Source organism: Drosophila persimilis, unplaced genomic scaffold (genome assembly GCF_003286085.1).
Source record: "Drosophila persimilis strain 14011-0111.01,24,50 unplaced genomic scaffold, DperRS2 tig00001051-arrow-arrow-pilon, whole genome shotgun sequence".
Lineage (NCBI taxonomy): Eukaryota > Metazoa > Arthropoda > Insecta > Diptera > Drosophilidae > Drosophila > Drosophila persimilis.
The window spans coordinates 13,164-28,250 of record NW_020825407.1 but is presented as its reverse complement, the minus strand read 5'-3'; the positions used below and the strand labels follow the sequence as shown (position 1 = coordinate 28,250).

Below are 15,087 nucleotides of genomic sequence, written 5' to 3'. Positions count from 1 at the left end.
TTTTGAATGGAGCTTGCGGGATTATACAAATTGGTTATAAGTTTCTTATTTTGATGAAGGGGCAAACATTTGTTGTAGAATTTTATTTGTATTATTTAATAACCGCACAAAAAATACATCGTATGTTCATCGTGCCCGATCCTACTCGATGTAGATGTCCTCGATGGGATAAGCAGTTTCAATGAATTTCTGATAGAAACGCTGAAAGGCCCGTCTGAGGAAGGATACAAGAATATATGTTAAGGTTTATCTTTGTGAGCATTTGATTTGAATGAAAACATTACCCAACTGCCTCGGCCACTGGCCTGGTGGACTCTGAGCCCTTGAAGACGTGGCAGGCAAAGCGCTGCACTGTGGGATGCTTCGTAATGAAGCCAATGAAGCGATGATCGCGAGGGTGAAATGCACAGAACGAGACGTTCTTTAGCGAGTAGAAATAGTCGATGCAGGGCTTCTTTTCCTTTTTGTTCTAAGGGGAGAACAAACACAAAGGCTTCCTGAAGGATGACTCATTAACAGTTAGAGCGACATTCAGTACTTACATTGGGGCCCGAACGATCCACCATGCGTAGTCCCTGATCGGAGACCTCCAGAATACAGGTCTGTCCGGTGGGGGAGGCACCGTATTCGCCCACGATTTTGCGTACCGCTTGACAGACCACGCCGGTGCCCTTGTGCGCCAGCGTCTCCACGGATCCGAGGTATCCAAGCAGATAGCGCTCCTTCTTCACCAGCTGCACCGTCGGATCGAACTCGTTGTAGTCCAAGTCGACGGCATAGGCCGACGGGAAGATGCCCTGCCTTCCTGTGCGCAAGTTCACGCCCTCGCACCACAAGTCCTCGGCCTCCTTCTGCACGTAGATGGCATCGCCGATCTCCAGCTCGATCTCGTCATGATGTCGTGGCACAAACTTGTGCAGTCCGCGGTGTGTGGCCTCCAGCATCTCCAACTGCCCGAAGGGCACGCCACCAAATGGCGGAGGAAACGGTGACTGGGAGACGGGCGATGTGATCTGTGGCGACATGCTCTTGAAGTCATTCGGGGAGTGCGCTGTGCTGTGGCCACTGTCCACATCCCCCAGGCTCTGCAGCCGCTCCGAATCGGGGCTGGAGTCTTCATCCATTAGATAGCCGCACTTCAGCGAGAGGAATGAGCGTTGTTGTCCGGTGCGCGGTGCAGCCAAGGGACCTCCAATGATTCCGCCGCCTCCAGTTCGAAACTCATCGGCCAGCGATCCGTAGTTAGTGCCACCTAAAAGATGCAGAATGGAAGCTGCAACAAGGCCATGAGTGGGTAAGATTTCAGCTACGAATGGGGCAAGGATTCTCTCTACTTACATTTCTGGTTTTTTGGTATCTCGGGCAACTTGCGACGTCGCCGTGTGGCTGCCGCATTCGGAGTCAACAGATCCGTGCTGGCGCCAATGGTCACGGGGGCCGACGAGAGAGCATTGGGGGCCATTCCCATGATGCCGCCAATGGCATCCTGATGGTTCAATGGGTGATGCCGATGTGAGTTGAACGAGTCGTTTGTGTCGAGAGAACCGTCCGATGAGAGTGTGACTTTGAGACCATCCCCCAGCTCGTCGTCCTCCACTTGGCGCAGCTTGGGCTCACGTTCACGTTCCGCCATGCCCATGCCCCCAATGCCATCCTCCTGGTCCGAGCCATCGCCATCGCTCTTCGAGGAGGTGGAGTCCTCCATATCATCGTTGGGAATTAAACTGAGGCAGAGTAGAGGAATTGTTTTGAGGACAGAATATTGAAGGACAGAACACGAGAGAATAACATCTTGAAAATTCGATATTTCAAAGAATGTTATCCAGAGGTTCTTTCGGAGCCACGTGTTTCGTTCGGGGAAAAAAAGACTTTTCTTTTTACTTACGAGTAAAATGCATGGGAATTATTTTTATACCCGATACTCAAAATGAGTATTGGGGTATATTAGATTTGTGGTAAAAGTGGATGTGTGTAACGTCCAGAAGGAATCGTTTCCGACCCTATAAAGTATATATATTCTTGATCAGCATCAATAGCCGAGTCGATTGAGCCCTGTCTGTCTGTCCGTCTGTCCGTCCGTCCGTCTGTCCGTCTGTCCGTCCCCTTCAGCGCCTAATGCTCAAAGACTATAAGAGCTAGAGCAACGATGTTTTGGATCCAGACTTCTGTGATATGTCACTGCTCCAAAAATATTTCAAAACTTTGCCCCGCCCACTTCCGCCCCCACAAAGGGCGAAAATCTGTGGCATCCACAATTTCGACGATACGAGAAAACTAAAAACGCAGAATCGTAGAAGATGACTATATCTTCTAGAGTGCAAAATCTGAACCAGATCGTATAATTATTACAGCCAGAATCACGAAAACAATTTCACTCTTTCTCGCTCTGTCTCACTCTAACACACAGGTTTCATGGTCGGTTTTGCCAATTGCAAAATATGAGTTCAAGGATCTCAGAACCTATAAAAGCCAGAGCAACCAAATTTGGTATCCACACTCCTGTGATATCGGACCTTGACCGTTTCCTGTCCAAATTTCGCCACACCCCCTTCCGCCCCCGCAAAGGACGAAAATCTGAGGCAACCACAAATCTCAGAGACTATTAAGGCTAGAGTAACCAAATTTGGTGCACACACTCCTTTAAGATGTCACTATAAAACGTATATCTCAGAATTTCGCCCCACCCCCATCCGCCCCCACAAAGGACGAAAATCTGTTGCATCCACAATATTGCAGATTTGAGAAAACTAAAAACGCAGAATCATAGATAATGACCATAAAATAATATTTTTTCTAACCAGATTTGGCAGATTCATTAAGTCATTATAATCATATATCACCTATTTAAGTAGGTTTCCATTAGGTTCAGTTCGAAAATTACGCACTAATGAGTGCTATTACCGGGGCTACCCCGTTTCCTATCAATCAAATTCTGTATCACATATTGAACAAAAATCAAGTTCAAACTAACGTTCATCGTAGTAGCCCGTAAATTATTGTAACAAGTAACATAGGTTTCCAAAATTCATAATTCAATCGGCAGTAGAGACGGAAAGGTTAAACAAAATAAATAATTCAATCGGCAGTAATAATACAAAAATATTTTTGAAGAATATATTGAAAAAAAATCAAGTTCAAACTAACGTTCATCGTAGTAGCCCGTAAGTTAGTGTAACTAGTAACATTGGTTTCCAAATTTCATAATTCAATCGGCAGTAGAGACGGAAAGGTTAAAAAAAAATTTAAAATTCAATCGGCAATAATACAAGAATATTTTTCAATTTTTTTTAAGTTCAACTAACGTTCATCGTAGTAGTCCGTAAATTAGTGTAACTAGTAACATTGGTTTCCAAATTTCATAATTCAATCGGCAGTAGAGACGGAAAGGTTAAAAAAAAACTTATAATTCAATCGGCAGTAATAATACAAAAATATTTTTGAAGAATATATTGAACAAAAATAAAGTTCAAACTAACGTTCATCGTAGTAGCCCGTACATTTTTGTAACAAGTAACATGGTTTCCAAATTTCATAATTCAATCGGCAGTAGAGACGGAAAGGTTAAAAAAAATTTAAATTCAATCGGCAATAATAATACAAGAATATTTTTGAAGAATATATTTTTGAAGAATATATTGAACAAAAATCAAGTTCAAACTAAAGTTCATCGTAGTAGCCCGTAAATTATTGTAACAAGTAACATACGTTTACAAATTTCATAATTCAATCGGCAGTATAGAAGGAAAGATGCCTCGCCGCCGAGCTTCACGTCGTAAGCTGATGACCAAGACAGCTGACCAAACGGAGGCTCAAACCATGTCCGAAGCTGCTCTGGAGGAGACCGATGAGCTTGAGAAGTGCGCTAATCAAGTGGACACTAATACCATGGGGGAGGGTGAGTGAATGCAAATGATTGGTAATACATTAACGCAATACACACCATATCCTTTTCAGGTACCGAGCCCCCACACAGCCGAGCTCGCAGCAGCTCCCCTGATCGCGAACGTTGCGGCAGTCCCCAGGGCTCCCAGGGCTCCCTGTCGCCGCACTCCCTCGAACAATCGTTGGACCAGGATAACCCCTTTGATGTGCCAGCCGTAGTGTTCGAACGTTGGCCGCGCGCCGATGAGTTGGTGCTCTCCGACGCCGGCAGCCCGCTGGCTTTCAAGAAAAACTGGGATGACTGTGCTGATGTGTACATTTACTGCGAGAGTGGCGTGATCACCGTGAGGCCCTACAAAATGACCGTGCCCAGTAAGCACATTATGATGCAACTGGACGAGAAGGCACTCCAGCAAGTGAAGATCTTGCATGCCCATCTGGAGCTGCTTATTGACATGGCCACCAAGGTGGACGAGATGTAGGATATATGGGGATCGAATTAATAATTACAGACAGCTACACTTAACACTTACATACTTCATACGTCAATATTCGACTCCTTCATTATCATATTTTAAGTGGCTCTGTTCAAGTGTTTCTTGGTTGTTGTTCTCTTGCTTCTTGGTTGTAAAATTAATTAATACACTTAAATACTTTTAAATAGATGTGTAAATAAATATCTATGTTTGAGCCCGCAGAAGTTTCTTTTCGTCTCAATTTGTTTTCTAATTTAGATTTTTTAAACATGTTGCTATTGTGTTGCATGTGTCTCCGTGAGTGTGAAAAAGAAGAGAATGGCATGCCCGATTGGCCCCGACTGAAGGAAATATCCTTGATTCCTAGACTCCATCAAATCAGGGACATCTTTTCGTGGCACGCCAGGATCGGCCCACAAATAACGGAGCTGAGGGTTTTGGCTAGCCCAAAAAGTATGTTTGATATTTTGTGAGTGGGCCATGCCAGCCCAGAAGTATGTCATACTTTGGGGACTGTACACAGTAGTAGAGTTTAAGCGAGCGGGAACTTTGTGAGCCGCGGCAAGGGCCACGGCTTTACTGAACTCAATTAGTATATACAAATGTGAGCTTATGATTGATGTTATTTATACAATAAATTTTATATGTGGTTGTCACTGTTCGCAAAAGGGGCCAATTGATTTTTTCCCACGAACAATTTTCATAGTAATCGCTCGAACCGTTTTTATATATATTCGATTTGATCGGTTTTCATTTTCTTGAAATTTTGCTTAAATCTTTCTCTTCTTTTCTATTCTCTCACAAACAACAGCCGTTTTATCTAGTTCCCTTTTGCCAGAGTATGCACATTGCACGAGGATGAGTGAGATAGAGCGATAGAGAGAATTAGAGGGCGCGTGGAAGGGGAGCTCAGCCGCGGCAATTTCTTTTTTCCTTCCGATCTAATACAGATTCGGCAATCTGCTAGATATTCTCCAGTAAGGGGCGTGCCAGGTCCTTTTTGATCGGCTTGATCAGCTGGAAAGGAAAGTAAAGGACAATTTGCTTGGTTTTAATATAGATTTTCTTTATATATTTCTTTGTATACATATATATTCGAGTGTATGCACACAACTGCTTGGATTAACACATCCTAAAACTGGGCTTTGAATGATGCTCGTAATACTTAGGGAGTTTGAGGATGGGGTCTTGGGATTATTGAGCCTCGTAACAGAGAGAGAAATCGAAGTAATTATTTGTTAATTTGGGACACTACTTTGGCCTCACTGTGTTTTGTGCTGAAATTGGGGCTGTCCAAAGTGTTTACAGGAGTTCAAGTTATTTGTGGTGTTGTGTGATATCCTGGGTCCTCGTTTATAAAGTGTGTTCTTAGAAAGGGAAGCTATTACTGATTGCCTTGAAGCGGTTTCAAGAGTGGGATTTACAAACCTAAAATTAACTATTTACATGTCTCGGATGTTGCACCATTTGTAGGAACAGATAAATCATATATGTATTCAAATTTTGAATGGAGCTTGCGGGATTATACAAATTGGTTATAAGTTTCTTATTTTGATGAAGGGGCAAACATTTGTTGTAGAATTTTATTTGTATTATTTAATAACCGCACAAAAAATACATCGTATGTTCATCGTGCCCGATCCTACTCGATGTAGATGTCCTCGATGGGATAAGCAGTTTCAATGAATTTCTGATAGAAACGCTGAAAGGCCCGTCTGAGGAAGGATACAAGAATATATGTTAAGGTTTATCTTTGTGAGCATTTGATTTGAATGAAAACATTACCCAACTGCCTCGGCCACTGGCCTGGTGGACTCTGAGCCCTTGAAGACGTGGCAGGCAAAGCGCTGCACTGTGGGATGCTTCGTAATGAAGCCAATGAAGCGATGATCGCGAGGGTGAAATGCACAGAACGAGACGTTCTTTAGCGAGTAGAAATAGTCGATGCAGGGCTTCTTTTCCTTTTTGTTCTAAGGGGAGAACAAACACAAAGGCTTCCTGAAGGATGACTCATTAACAGTTAGAGCGACATTCAGTACTTACATTGGGGCCCGAACGATCCACCATGCGTAGTCCCTGATCGGAGACCTCCAGAATACAGGTCTGTCCGGTGGGGGAGGCACCGTATTCGCCCACGATTTTGCGTACCGCTTGACAGACCACGCCGGTGCCCTTGTGCGCCAGCGTCTCCACGGATCCGAGGTATCCAAGCAGATAGCGCTCCTTCTTCACCAGCTGCACCGTCGGATCGAACTCGTTGTAGTCCAAGTCGACGGCATAGGCCGACGGGAAGATGCCCTGCCTTCCTGTGCGCAAGTTCACGCCCTCGCACCACAAGTCCTCGGCCTCCTTCTGCACGTAGATGGCATCGCCGATCTCCAGCTCGATCTCGTCATGATGTCGTGGCACAAACTTGTGCAGTCCGCGGTGTGTGGCCTCCAGCATCTCCAACTGCCCGAAGGGCACGCCACCAAATGGCGGAGGAAACGGTGACTGGGAGACGGGCGATGTGATCTGTGGCGACATGCTCTTGAAGTCATTCGGGGAGTGCGCTGTGCTGTGGCCACTGTCCACATCCCCCAGGCTCTGCAGCCGCTCCGAATCGGGGCTGGAGTCTTCATCCATTAGATAGCCGCACTTCAGCGAGAGGAATGAGCGTTGTTGTCCGGTGCGCGGTGCAGCCAAGGGACCTCCAATGATTCCGCCGCCTCCAGTTCGAAACTCATCGGCCAGCGATCCGTAGTTAGTGCCACCTAAAAGATGCAGAATGGAAGCTGCAACAAGGCCATGAGTGGGTAAGATTTCAGCTACGAATGGGGCAAGGATTCTCTCTACTTACATTTCTGGTTTTTTGGTATCTCGGGCAACTTGCGACGTCGCCGTGTGGCTGCCGCATTCGGAGTCAACAGATCCGTGCTGGCGCCAATGGTCACGGGGGCCGACGAGAGAGCATTGGGGGCCATTCCCATGATGCCGCCAATGGCATCCTGATGGTTCAATGGGTGATGCCGATGTGAGTTGAACGAGTCGTTTGTGTCGAGAGAACCGTCCGATGAGAGTGTGACTTTGAGACCATCCCCCAGCTCGTCGTCCTCCACTTGGCGCAGCTTGGGCTCACGTTCACGTTCCGCCATGCCCATGCCCCCAATGCCATCCTCCTGGTCCGAGCCATCGCCATCGCTCTTCGAGGAGGTGGAGTCCTCCATATCATCGTTGGGAATTAAACTGAGGCAGAGTAGAGGAATTGTTTTGAGGACAGAATATTGAAGGACAGAACACGAGAGAATAACATCTTGAAAATTCGATATTTCAAAGAATGTTATCCAGAGGTTCTTTCGGAGCCACGTGTTTCGTTCGGGGAAAAAAAGACTTTTCTTTTTACTTACGAGTAAAATGCATGGGAATTATTTTTATACCCGATACTCAAAATGAGTATTGGGGTATATTAGATTTGTGGTAAAAGTGGATGTGTGTAACGTCCAGAAGGAATCGTTTCCGACCCTATAAAGTATATATATTCTTGATCAGCATCAATAGCCGAGTCGATTGAGCCCTGTCTGTCTGTCCGTCTGTCCGTCCGTCCGTCTGTCCGTCTGTCCGTCCCCTTCAGCGCCTAATGCTCAAAGACTATAAGAGCTAGAGCAACGATGTTTTGGATCCAGACTTCTGTGATATGTCACTGCTCCAAAAATATTTCAAAACTTTGCCCCGCCCACTTCCGCCCCCACAAAGGGCGAAAATCTGTGGCATCCACAATTTCGACGATACGAGAAAACTAAAAACGCAGAATCGTAGAAGATGACTATATCTTCTAGAGTGCAAAATCTGAACCAGATCGTATAATTATTACAGCCAGAATCACGAAAACAATTTCACTCTTTCTCGCTCTGTCTCACTCTAACACACAGGTTTCATGGTCGGTTTTGCCAATTGCAAAATATGAGTTCAAGGATCTCAGAACCTATAAAAGCCAGAGCAACCAAATTTGGTATCCACACTCCTGTGATATCGGACCTTGACCGTTTCCTGTCCAAATTTCGCCACACCCCCTTCCGCCCCCGCAAAGGACGAAAATCTGAGGCAACCACAAATCTCAGAGACTATTAAGGCTAGAGTAACCAAATTTGGTGCACACACTCCTTTAAGATGTCACTATAAAACGTATATCTCAGAATTTCGCCCCACCCCCATCCGCCCCCACAAAGGACGAAAATCTGTTGCATCCACAATATTGCAGATTTGAGAAAACTAAAAACGCAGAATCATAGATAATGACCATAAAATAATATTTTTTCTAACCAGATTTGGCAGATTCATTAAGTCATTATAATCATATATCACCTATTTAAGTAGGTTTCCATTAGGTTCAGTTCGAAAATTACGCACTAATGAGTGCTATTACCGGGGCTACCCCGTTTCCTATCAATCAAATTCTGTATCACATATTGAACAAAAATCAAGTTCAAACTAACGTTCATCGTAGTAGCCCGTAAATTATTGTAACAAGTAACATAGGTTTCCAAAATTCATAATTCAATCGGCAGTAGAGACGGAAAGGTTAAACAAAATAAATAATTCAATCGGCAGTAATAATACAAAAATATTTTTGAAGAATATATTGAAAAAAAATCAAGTTCAAACTAACGTTCATCGTAGTAGCCCGTAAGTTAGTGTAACTAGTAACATTGGTTTCCAAATTTCATAATTCAATCGGCAGTAGAGACGGAAAGGTTAAAAAAAAATTTAAAATTCAATCGGCAATAATACAAGAATATTTTTCAATTTTTTTTAAGTTCAACTAACGTTCATCGTAGTAGTCCGTAAATTAGTGTAACTAGTAACATTGGTTTCCAAATTTCATAATTCAATCGGCAGTAGAGACGGAAAGGTTAAAAAAAAATTTATAATTCAATCGGCAGTAATAATACAAAAATATTTTTAAAGAATATATTGAACAAAAATAAAGTTCAAACTAACGTTCATCGTAGTAGCCCGTAAGTTATTGTAACAAGTAACATAGGTTTCCAAATTTCATAATTCAATCGGCAGTAGAGACGGAAAGGTTAAAAAAAAATTTAAAATTCAATCGGCAATAATACAAGAATATTTTTCAATTTTTTTTAAGTTCAACTAACGTTCATCGTAGTAGTCCGTAAATTAGTGTAACTAGTAACATTGGTTTCCAAATTTCATAATTCAATCGGCAGTAGAGACGGAAAGGTTAAAAAAAAATTTATAATTCAATCGGCAGTAATAATACAAAAATATTTTTGAAGAATATATTGAACAAAAATAAAGTTCAAACTAACGTTCATCGTAGTAGCCCGTACATTTTTGTAACAAGTAACATAGGTTTCCAAATTTCATAATTCAATCGGCAGTAGAGACGGAAAGGTTAAAAAAAAATTTAAAATTCAATCGGCAATAATAATACAAGAATATTTTTGAAGAATATATTGAACAAAAATCAAGTTCAAACTAACGTTCATCGTAGTAGCCCGTAAGTTATTGTGACAAGTAACATAGGTTTCCAAATTTCATAATTCAATCGGCAGTAGAGACGGAAAGGTTAAAAAAAATTTATAATTTAATCGGCAGTAATAATACAAAAATATTTTTGAACAATATATTTTTGAAGAATATATTGAACAAAAATCAAGTTCAAACTAAAGTTCATCGTAGTAGCCCGTAAATTATTGTAACAAGTAACATACGTTTACAAATTTCATAATTCAATCGGCAGTATAGAAGGAAAGATGCCTCGCCGCCGAGCTTCACGTCGTAAGCTGATGACCAAGACAGCTGACCAAACGGAGGCTCAAACCATGTCCGAAGCTGCTCTGGAGGAGACCGATGAGCTTGAGAAGTGCGCTAATCAAGTGGACACTAATACCATGGGGGAGGGTGAGTGAATGCAAATGATTGGTAATACATTAACGCAATACACACCATATCCTTTTCAGGTACCGAGCCCCCACACAGCCGAGCTCGCAGCAGCTCCCCTGATCGCGAACGTTGCGGCAGTCCCCAGGGCTCCCAGGGCTCCCTGTCGCCGCACTCCCTCGAACAATCGTTGGACCAGGATAACCCCTTTGATGTGCCAGCCGTAGTGTTCGAACGTTGGCCGCGCGCCGATGAGTTGGTGCTCTCCGACGCCGGCAGCCCGCTGGCTTTCAAGAAAAACTGGGATGACTGTGCTGATGTGTACATTTACTGCGAGAGTGGCGTGATCACCGTGAGGCCCTACAAAATGACCGTGCCCAGTAAGCACATTATGATGCAACTGGACGAGAAGGCACTCCAGCAAGTGAAGATCTTGCATGCCCATCTGGAGCTGCTTATTGACATGGCCACCAAGGTGGACGAGATGTAGGATATATGGGGATCGAATTAATAATTACAGACAGCTACACTTAACACTTACATACTTCATACGTCAATATTCGACTCCTTCATTATCATATTTTAAGTGGCTCTGTTCAAGTGTTTCTTGGTTGTTGTTCTCTTGCTTCTTGGTTGTAAAATTAATTAATACACTTAAATACTTTTAAATAGATGTGTAAATAAATATCTATGTTTGAGCCCGCAGAAGTTTCTTTTCGTCTCAATTTGTTTTCTAATTTAGATTTTTTAAACATGTTGCTATTGTGTTGCATGTGTCTCCGTGAGTGTGAAAAAGAAGAGAATGGCATGCCCGATTGGCCCCGACTGAAGGAAATATCCTTGATTCCTAGACTCCATCAAATCAGGGACATCTTTTCGTGGCACGCCAGGATCGGCCCACAAATAACGGAGCTGAGGGTTTTGGCTAGCCCAAAAAGTATGTTTGATATTTTGTGAGTGGGCCATGCCAGCCCAGAAGTATGTCATACTTTGGGGACTGTACACAGTAGTAGAGTTTAAGCGAGCGGGAACTTTGTGAGCCGCGGCAAGGGCCACGGCTTTACTGAACTCAATTAGTATACAAATGTGAGCTTATGATTGATGTTATTTATACAATAAATTTTATATGTGGTTGTCACTGTTCGCAAAAGGGGCCAATTGATTTTTTCCCACGAACAATTTTCATAGTAATCGCTCGAACCGTTTTTATATATATTCGATTTGATCGGTTTTCATTTTCTTGAAATTTTGCTTAAATCTTTCTCTTCTTTTCTATTCTCTCACAAACAACAGCCGTTTTATCTAGTTCCCTTTTGCCAGAGTATGCACATTGCACGAGGATGAGTGAGATAGAGCGATAGAGAGAATTAGAGGGCGCGTGGAAGGGGAGCTCAGCCGCGGCAATTTCTTTTTTCCTTCCGATCTAATACAGATTCGGCAATCTGCTAGATATTCTCCAGTAAGGGGCGTGCCAGGTCCTTTTTGATCGGCTTGATCAGCTGGAAAGGAAAGTAAAGGACAATTTGCTTGGTTTTAATATAGATTTTCTTTATATATTTCTTTGTATACATATATATTCGAGTGTATGCACACAACTGCTTGGATTAACACATCCTAAAACTGGGCTTTGAATGATGCTCGTAATACTTAGGGAGTTTGAGGATGGGGTCTTGGGATTATTGAGCCTCGTAACAGAGAGAGAAATCGAAGTAATTATTTGTTAATTTGGGACACTACTTTGGCCTCACTGTGTTTTGTGCTGAAATTGGGGCTGTCCAAAGTGTTTACAGGAGTTCAAGTTATTTGTGGTGTTGTGTGATATCCTGGGTCCTCGTTTATAAAGTGTGTTCTTAGAAAGGGAAGCTATTACTGATTGCCTTGAAGCGGTTTCAAGAGTGGGATTTACAAACCTAAAATTAACTATTTACATGTCTCGGATGTTGCACCATTTGTAGGAACAGATAAATCATATATGTATTCAAATTTTGAATGGAGCTTGCGGGATTATACAAATTGGTTATAAGTTTCTTATTTTGATGAAGGGGCAAACATTTGTTGTAGAATTTTATTTGTATTATTTAATAACCGCACAAAAAATACATCGTATGTTCATCGTGCCCGATCCTACTCGATGTAGATGTCCTCGATGGGATAAGCAGTTTCAATGAATTTCTGATAGAAACGCTGAAAGGCCCGTCTGAGGAAGGATACAAGAATATATGTTAAGGTTTATCTTTGTGAGCATTTGATTTGAATGAAAACATTACCCAACTGCCTCGGCCACTGGCCTGGTGGACTCTGAGCCCTTGAAGACGTGGCAGGCAAAGCGCTGCACTGTGGGATGCTTCGTAATGAAGCCAATGAAGCGATGATCGCGAGGGTGAAATGCACAGAACGAGACGTTCTTTAGCGAGTAGAAATAGTCGATGCAGGGCTTCTTTTCCTTTTTGTTCTAAGGGGAGAACAAACACAAAGGCTTCCTGAAGGATGACTCATTAACAGTTAGAGCGACATTCAGTACTTACATTGGGGCCCGAACGATCCACCATGCGTAGTCCCTGATCGGAGACCTCCAGAATACAGGTCTGTCCGGTGGGGGAGGCACCGTATTCGCCCACGATTTTGCGTACCGCTTGACAGACCACGCCGGTGCCCTTGTGCGCCAGCGTCTCCACGGATCCGAGGTATCCAAGCAGATAGCGCTCCTTCTTCACCAGCTGCACCGTCGGATCGAACTCGTTGTAGTCCAAGTCGACGGCATAGGCCGACGGGAAGATGCCCTGCCTTCCTGTGCGCAAGTTCACGCCCTCGCACCACAAGTCCTCGGCCTCCTTCTGCACGTAGATGGCATCGCCGATCTCCAGCTCGATCTCGTCATGATGTCGTGGCACAAACTTGTGCAGTCCGCGGTGTGTGGCCTCCAGCATCTCCAACTGCCCGAAGGGCACGCCACCAAATGGCGGAGGAAACGGTGACTGGGAGACGGGCGATGTGATCTGTGGCGACATGCTCTTGAAGTCATTCGGGGAGTGCGCTGTGCTGTGGCCACTGTCCACATCCCCCAGGCTCTGCAGCCGCTCCGAATCGGGGCTGGAGTCTTCATCCATTAGATAGCCGCACTTCAGCGAGAGGAATGAGCGTTGTTGTCCGGTGCGCGGTGCAGCCAAGGGACCTCCAATGATTCCGCCGCCTCCAGTTCGAAACTCATCGGCCAGCGATCCGTAGTTAGTGCCACCTAAAAGATGCAGAATGGAAGCTGCAACAAGGCCATGAGTGGGTAAGATTTCAGCTACGAATGGGGCAAGGATTCTCTCTACTTACATTTCTGGTTTTTTGGTATCTCGGGCAACTTGCGACGTCGCCGTGTGGCTGCCGCATTCGGAGTCAACAGATCCGTGCTGGCGCCAATGGTCACGGGGGCCGACGAGAGAGCATTGGGGGCCATTCCCATGATGCCGCCAATGGCATCCTGATGGTTCAATGGGTGATGCCGATGTGAGTTGAACGAGTCGTTTGTGTCGAGAGAACCGTCCGATGAGAGTGTGACTTTGAGACCATCCCCCAGCTCGTCGTCCTCCACTTGGCGCAGCTTGGGCTCACGTTCACGTTCCGCCATGCCCATGCCCCCAATGCCATCCTCCTGGTCCGAGCCATCGCCATCGCTCTTCGAGGAGGTGGAGTCCTCCATATCATCGTTGGGAATTAAACTGAGGCAGAGTAGAGGAATTGTTTTGAGGACAGAATATTGAAGGACAGAACACGAGAGAATAACATCTTGAAAATTCGATATTTCAAAGAATGTTATCCAGAGGTTCTTTCGGAGCCACGTGTTTCGTTCGGGGAAAAAAAGACTTTTCTTTTTACTTACGAGTAAAATGCATGGGAATTATTTTTATACCCGATACTCAAAATGAGTATTGGGGTATATTAGATTTGTGGTAAAAGTGGATGTGTGTAACGTCCAGAAGGAATCGTTTCCGACCCTATAAAGTATATATATTCTTGATCAGCATCAATAGCCGAGTCGATTGAGCCCTGTCTGTCTGTCCGTCTGTCCGTCCGTCCGTCTGTCCGTCTGTCCGTCCCCTTCAGCGCCTAATGCTCAAAGACTATAAGAGCTAGAGCAACGATGTTTTGGATCCAGACTTCTGTGATATGTCACTGCTCCAAAAATATTTCAAAACTTTGCCCCGCCCACTTCCGCCCCCACAAAGGGCGAAAATCTGTGGCATCCACAATTTCGACGATACGAGAAAACTAAAAACGCAGAATCGTAGAAGATGACTATATCTTCTAGAGTGCAAAATCTGAACCAGATCGTATAATTATTACAGCCAGAATCACGAAAACAATTTCACTCTTTCTCGCTCTGTCTCACTCTAACACACAGGTTTCATGGTCGGTTTTGCCAATTGCAAAATATGAGTTCAAGGATCTCAGAACCTATAAAAGCCAGAGCAACCAAATTTGGTATCCACACTCCTGTGATATCGGACCTTGACCGTTTCCTGTCCAAATTTCGCCACACCCCCTTCCGCCCCCGCAAAGGACGAAAATCTGAGGCAACCACAAATCTCAGAGACTATTAAGGCTAGAGTAACCAAATTTGGTGCACACACTCCTTTAAGATGTCACTATAAAACGTATATCTCAGAATTTCGCCCCACCCCCATCCGCCCCCACAAAGGACGAAAATCTGTTGCATCCACAATATTGCAGATTTGAGAAAACTAAAAACGCAGAATCATAGATAATGACCATAAAATAATATTTTTTCTAACCAGATTTGGCAGATTCATTAAGTCATTATAATCATATATCACCTATTTAAGTAGGTTTCCATTAG

At 44.0% G+C, this 15,087-nt stretch overlaps 5 protein-coding genes across 10 annotated transcripts; 2 read left to right on the top strand and 3 right to left on the bottom strand.

The window, feature by feature from the left end:
* Positions 1-140: 140 nt before the first annotated feature.
* LOC6603658 (JNK-interacting protein 1) lies at positions 141-2,860 on the bottom strand. Its single transcript, XM_026993984.1, has 6 exons — positions 2,841-2,860; positions 1,886-1,921; positions 1,339-1,724; positions 543-1,273; positions 285-469; positions 141-214 (listed from the first exon to the last, which is right to left on the bottom strand). Exons 1-6 carry the CDS (start codon positions 2,858-2,860, stop codon positions 142-144), a joined length of 1,431 nt encoding a protein of 476 aa, XP_026849785.1. The 3' UTR covers position 141.
* Positions 2,861-2,953: 93 nt separating this feature from the next.
* Positions 2,954-4,495, top strand: LOC113566833 (borealin-like). Of its 4 annotated transcripts, none has more exons than XM_026993999.1 (3): positions 2,954-2,988; positions 3,735-3,895; positions 3,955-4,495. In XM_026993999.1, exons 2-3 carry the CDS (start codon positions 3,748-3,750, stop codon positions 4,362-4,364), a joined length of 558 nt encoding a protein of 185 aa, XP_026849800.1. In that variant the 5' UTR covers positions 2,954-2,988; positions 3,735-3,747; the 3' UTR covers positions 4,365-4,495. The 4 variants fall into 4 exon arrangements, with proteins under 4 accessions (XP_026849800.1, XP_026849801.1, XP_026849798.1 ...); XM_026994000.1 differs by lacking the exon at positions 2,954-2,988 and adding an exon at positions 3,088-3,161; XM_026993997.1 differs by lacking the exon at positions 2,954-2,988 and adding an exon at positions 3,452-3,493.
* A 1,504-nt stretch (positions 4,496-5,999) lies between these two features.
* On the bottom strand, positions 6,000-8,719 carry LOC6604087 (JNK-interacting protein 1). Its single transcript, XM_026993983.1, has 6 exons — positions 8,700-8,719; positions 7,745-7,780; positions 7,198-7,583; positions 6,402-7,132; positions 6,144-6,328; positions 6,000-6,073 (listed from the first exon to the last, which is right to left on the bottom strand). Exons 1-6 carry the CDS (start codon positions 8,717-8,719, stop codon positions 6,001-6,003), a joined length of 1,431 nt encoding a protein of 476 aa, XP_026849784.1. The 3' UTR covers position 6,000.
* A 120-nt stretch (positions 8,720-8,839) lies between these two features.
* Positions 8,840-10,862, top strand: LOC113566829 (borealin-like). Of its 3 annotated transcripts, none has more exons than XM_026993988.1 (3): positions 8,840-8,847; positions 10,102-10,262; positions 10,322-10,862. In XM_026993988.1, exons 2-3 carry the CDS (start codon positions 10,115-10,117, stop codon positions 10,729-10,731), a joined length of 558 nt encoding a protein of 185 aa, XP_026849789.1. In that variant the 5' UTR covers positions 8,840-8,847; positions 10,102-10,114; the 3' UTR covers positions 10,732-10,862. The 3 variants fall into 3 exon arrangements, with proteins under 3 accessions (XP_026849789.1, XP_026849788.1, XP_026849790.1); XM_026993987.1 differs by lacking the exon at positions 8,840-8,847 and adding an exon at positions 9,824-9,858; XM_026993989.1 differs by lacking the exon at positions 8,840-8,847 and adding an exon at positions 10,037-10,046.
* A 1,502-nt stretch (positions 10,863-12,364) lies between these two features.
* On the bottom strand, positions 12,365-15,084 carry LOC113566827 (JNK-interacting protein 1-like). The gene is made up of 6 exons (XM_026993982.1): positions 15,065-15,084; positions 14,110-14,145; positions 13,563-13,948; positions 12,767-13,497; positions 12,509-12,693; positions 12,365-12,438 (listed from the first exon to the last, which is right to left on the bottom strand). Exons 1-6 carry the CDS (start codon positions 15,082-15,084, stop codon positions 12,366-12,368), a joined length of 1,431 nt encoding a protein of 476 aa, XP_026849783.1. The 3' UTR covers position 12,365.
* Between the last annotated feature and the right edge of the window lie 3 nt (positions 15,085-15,087).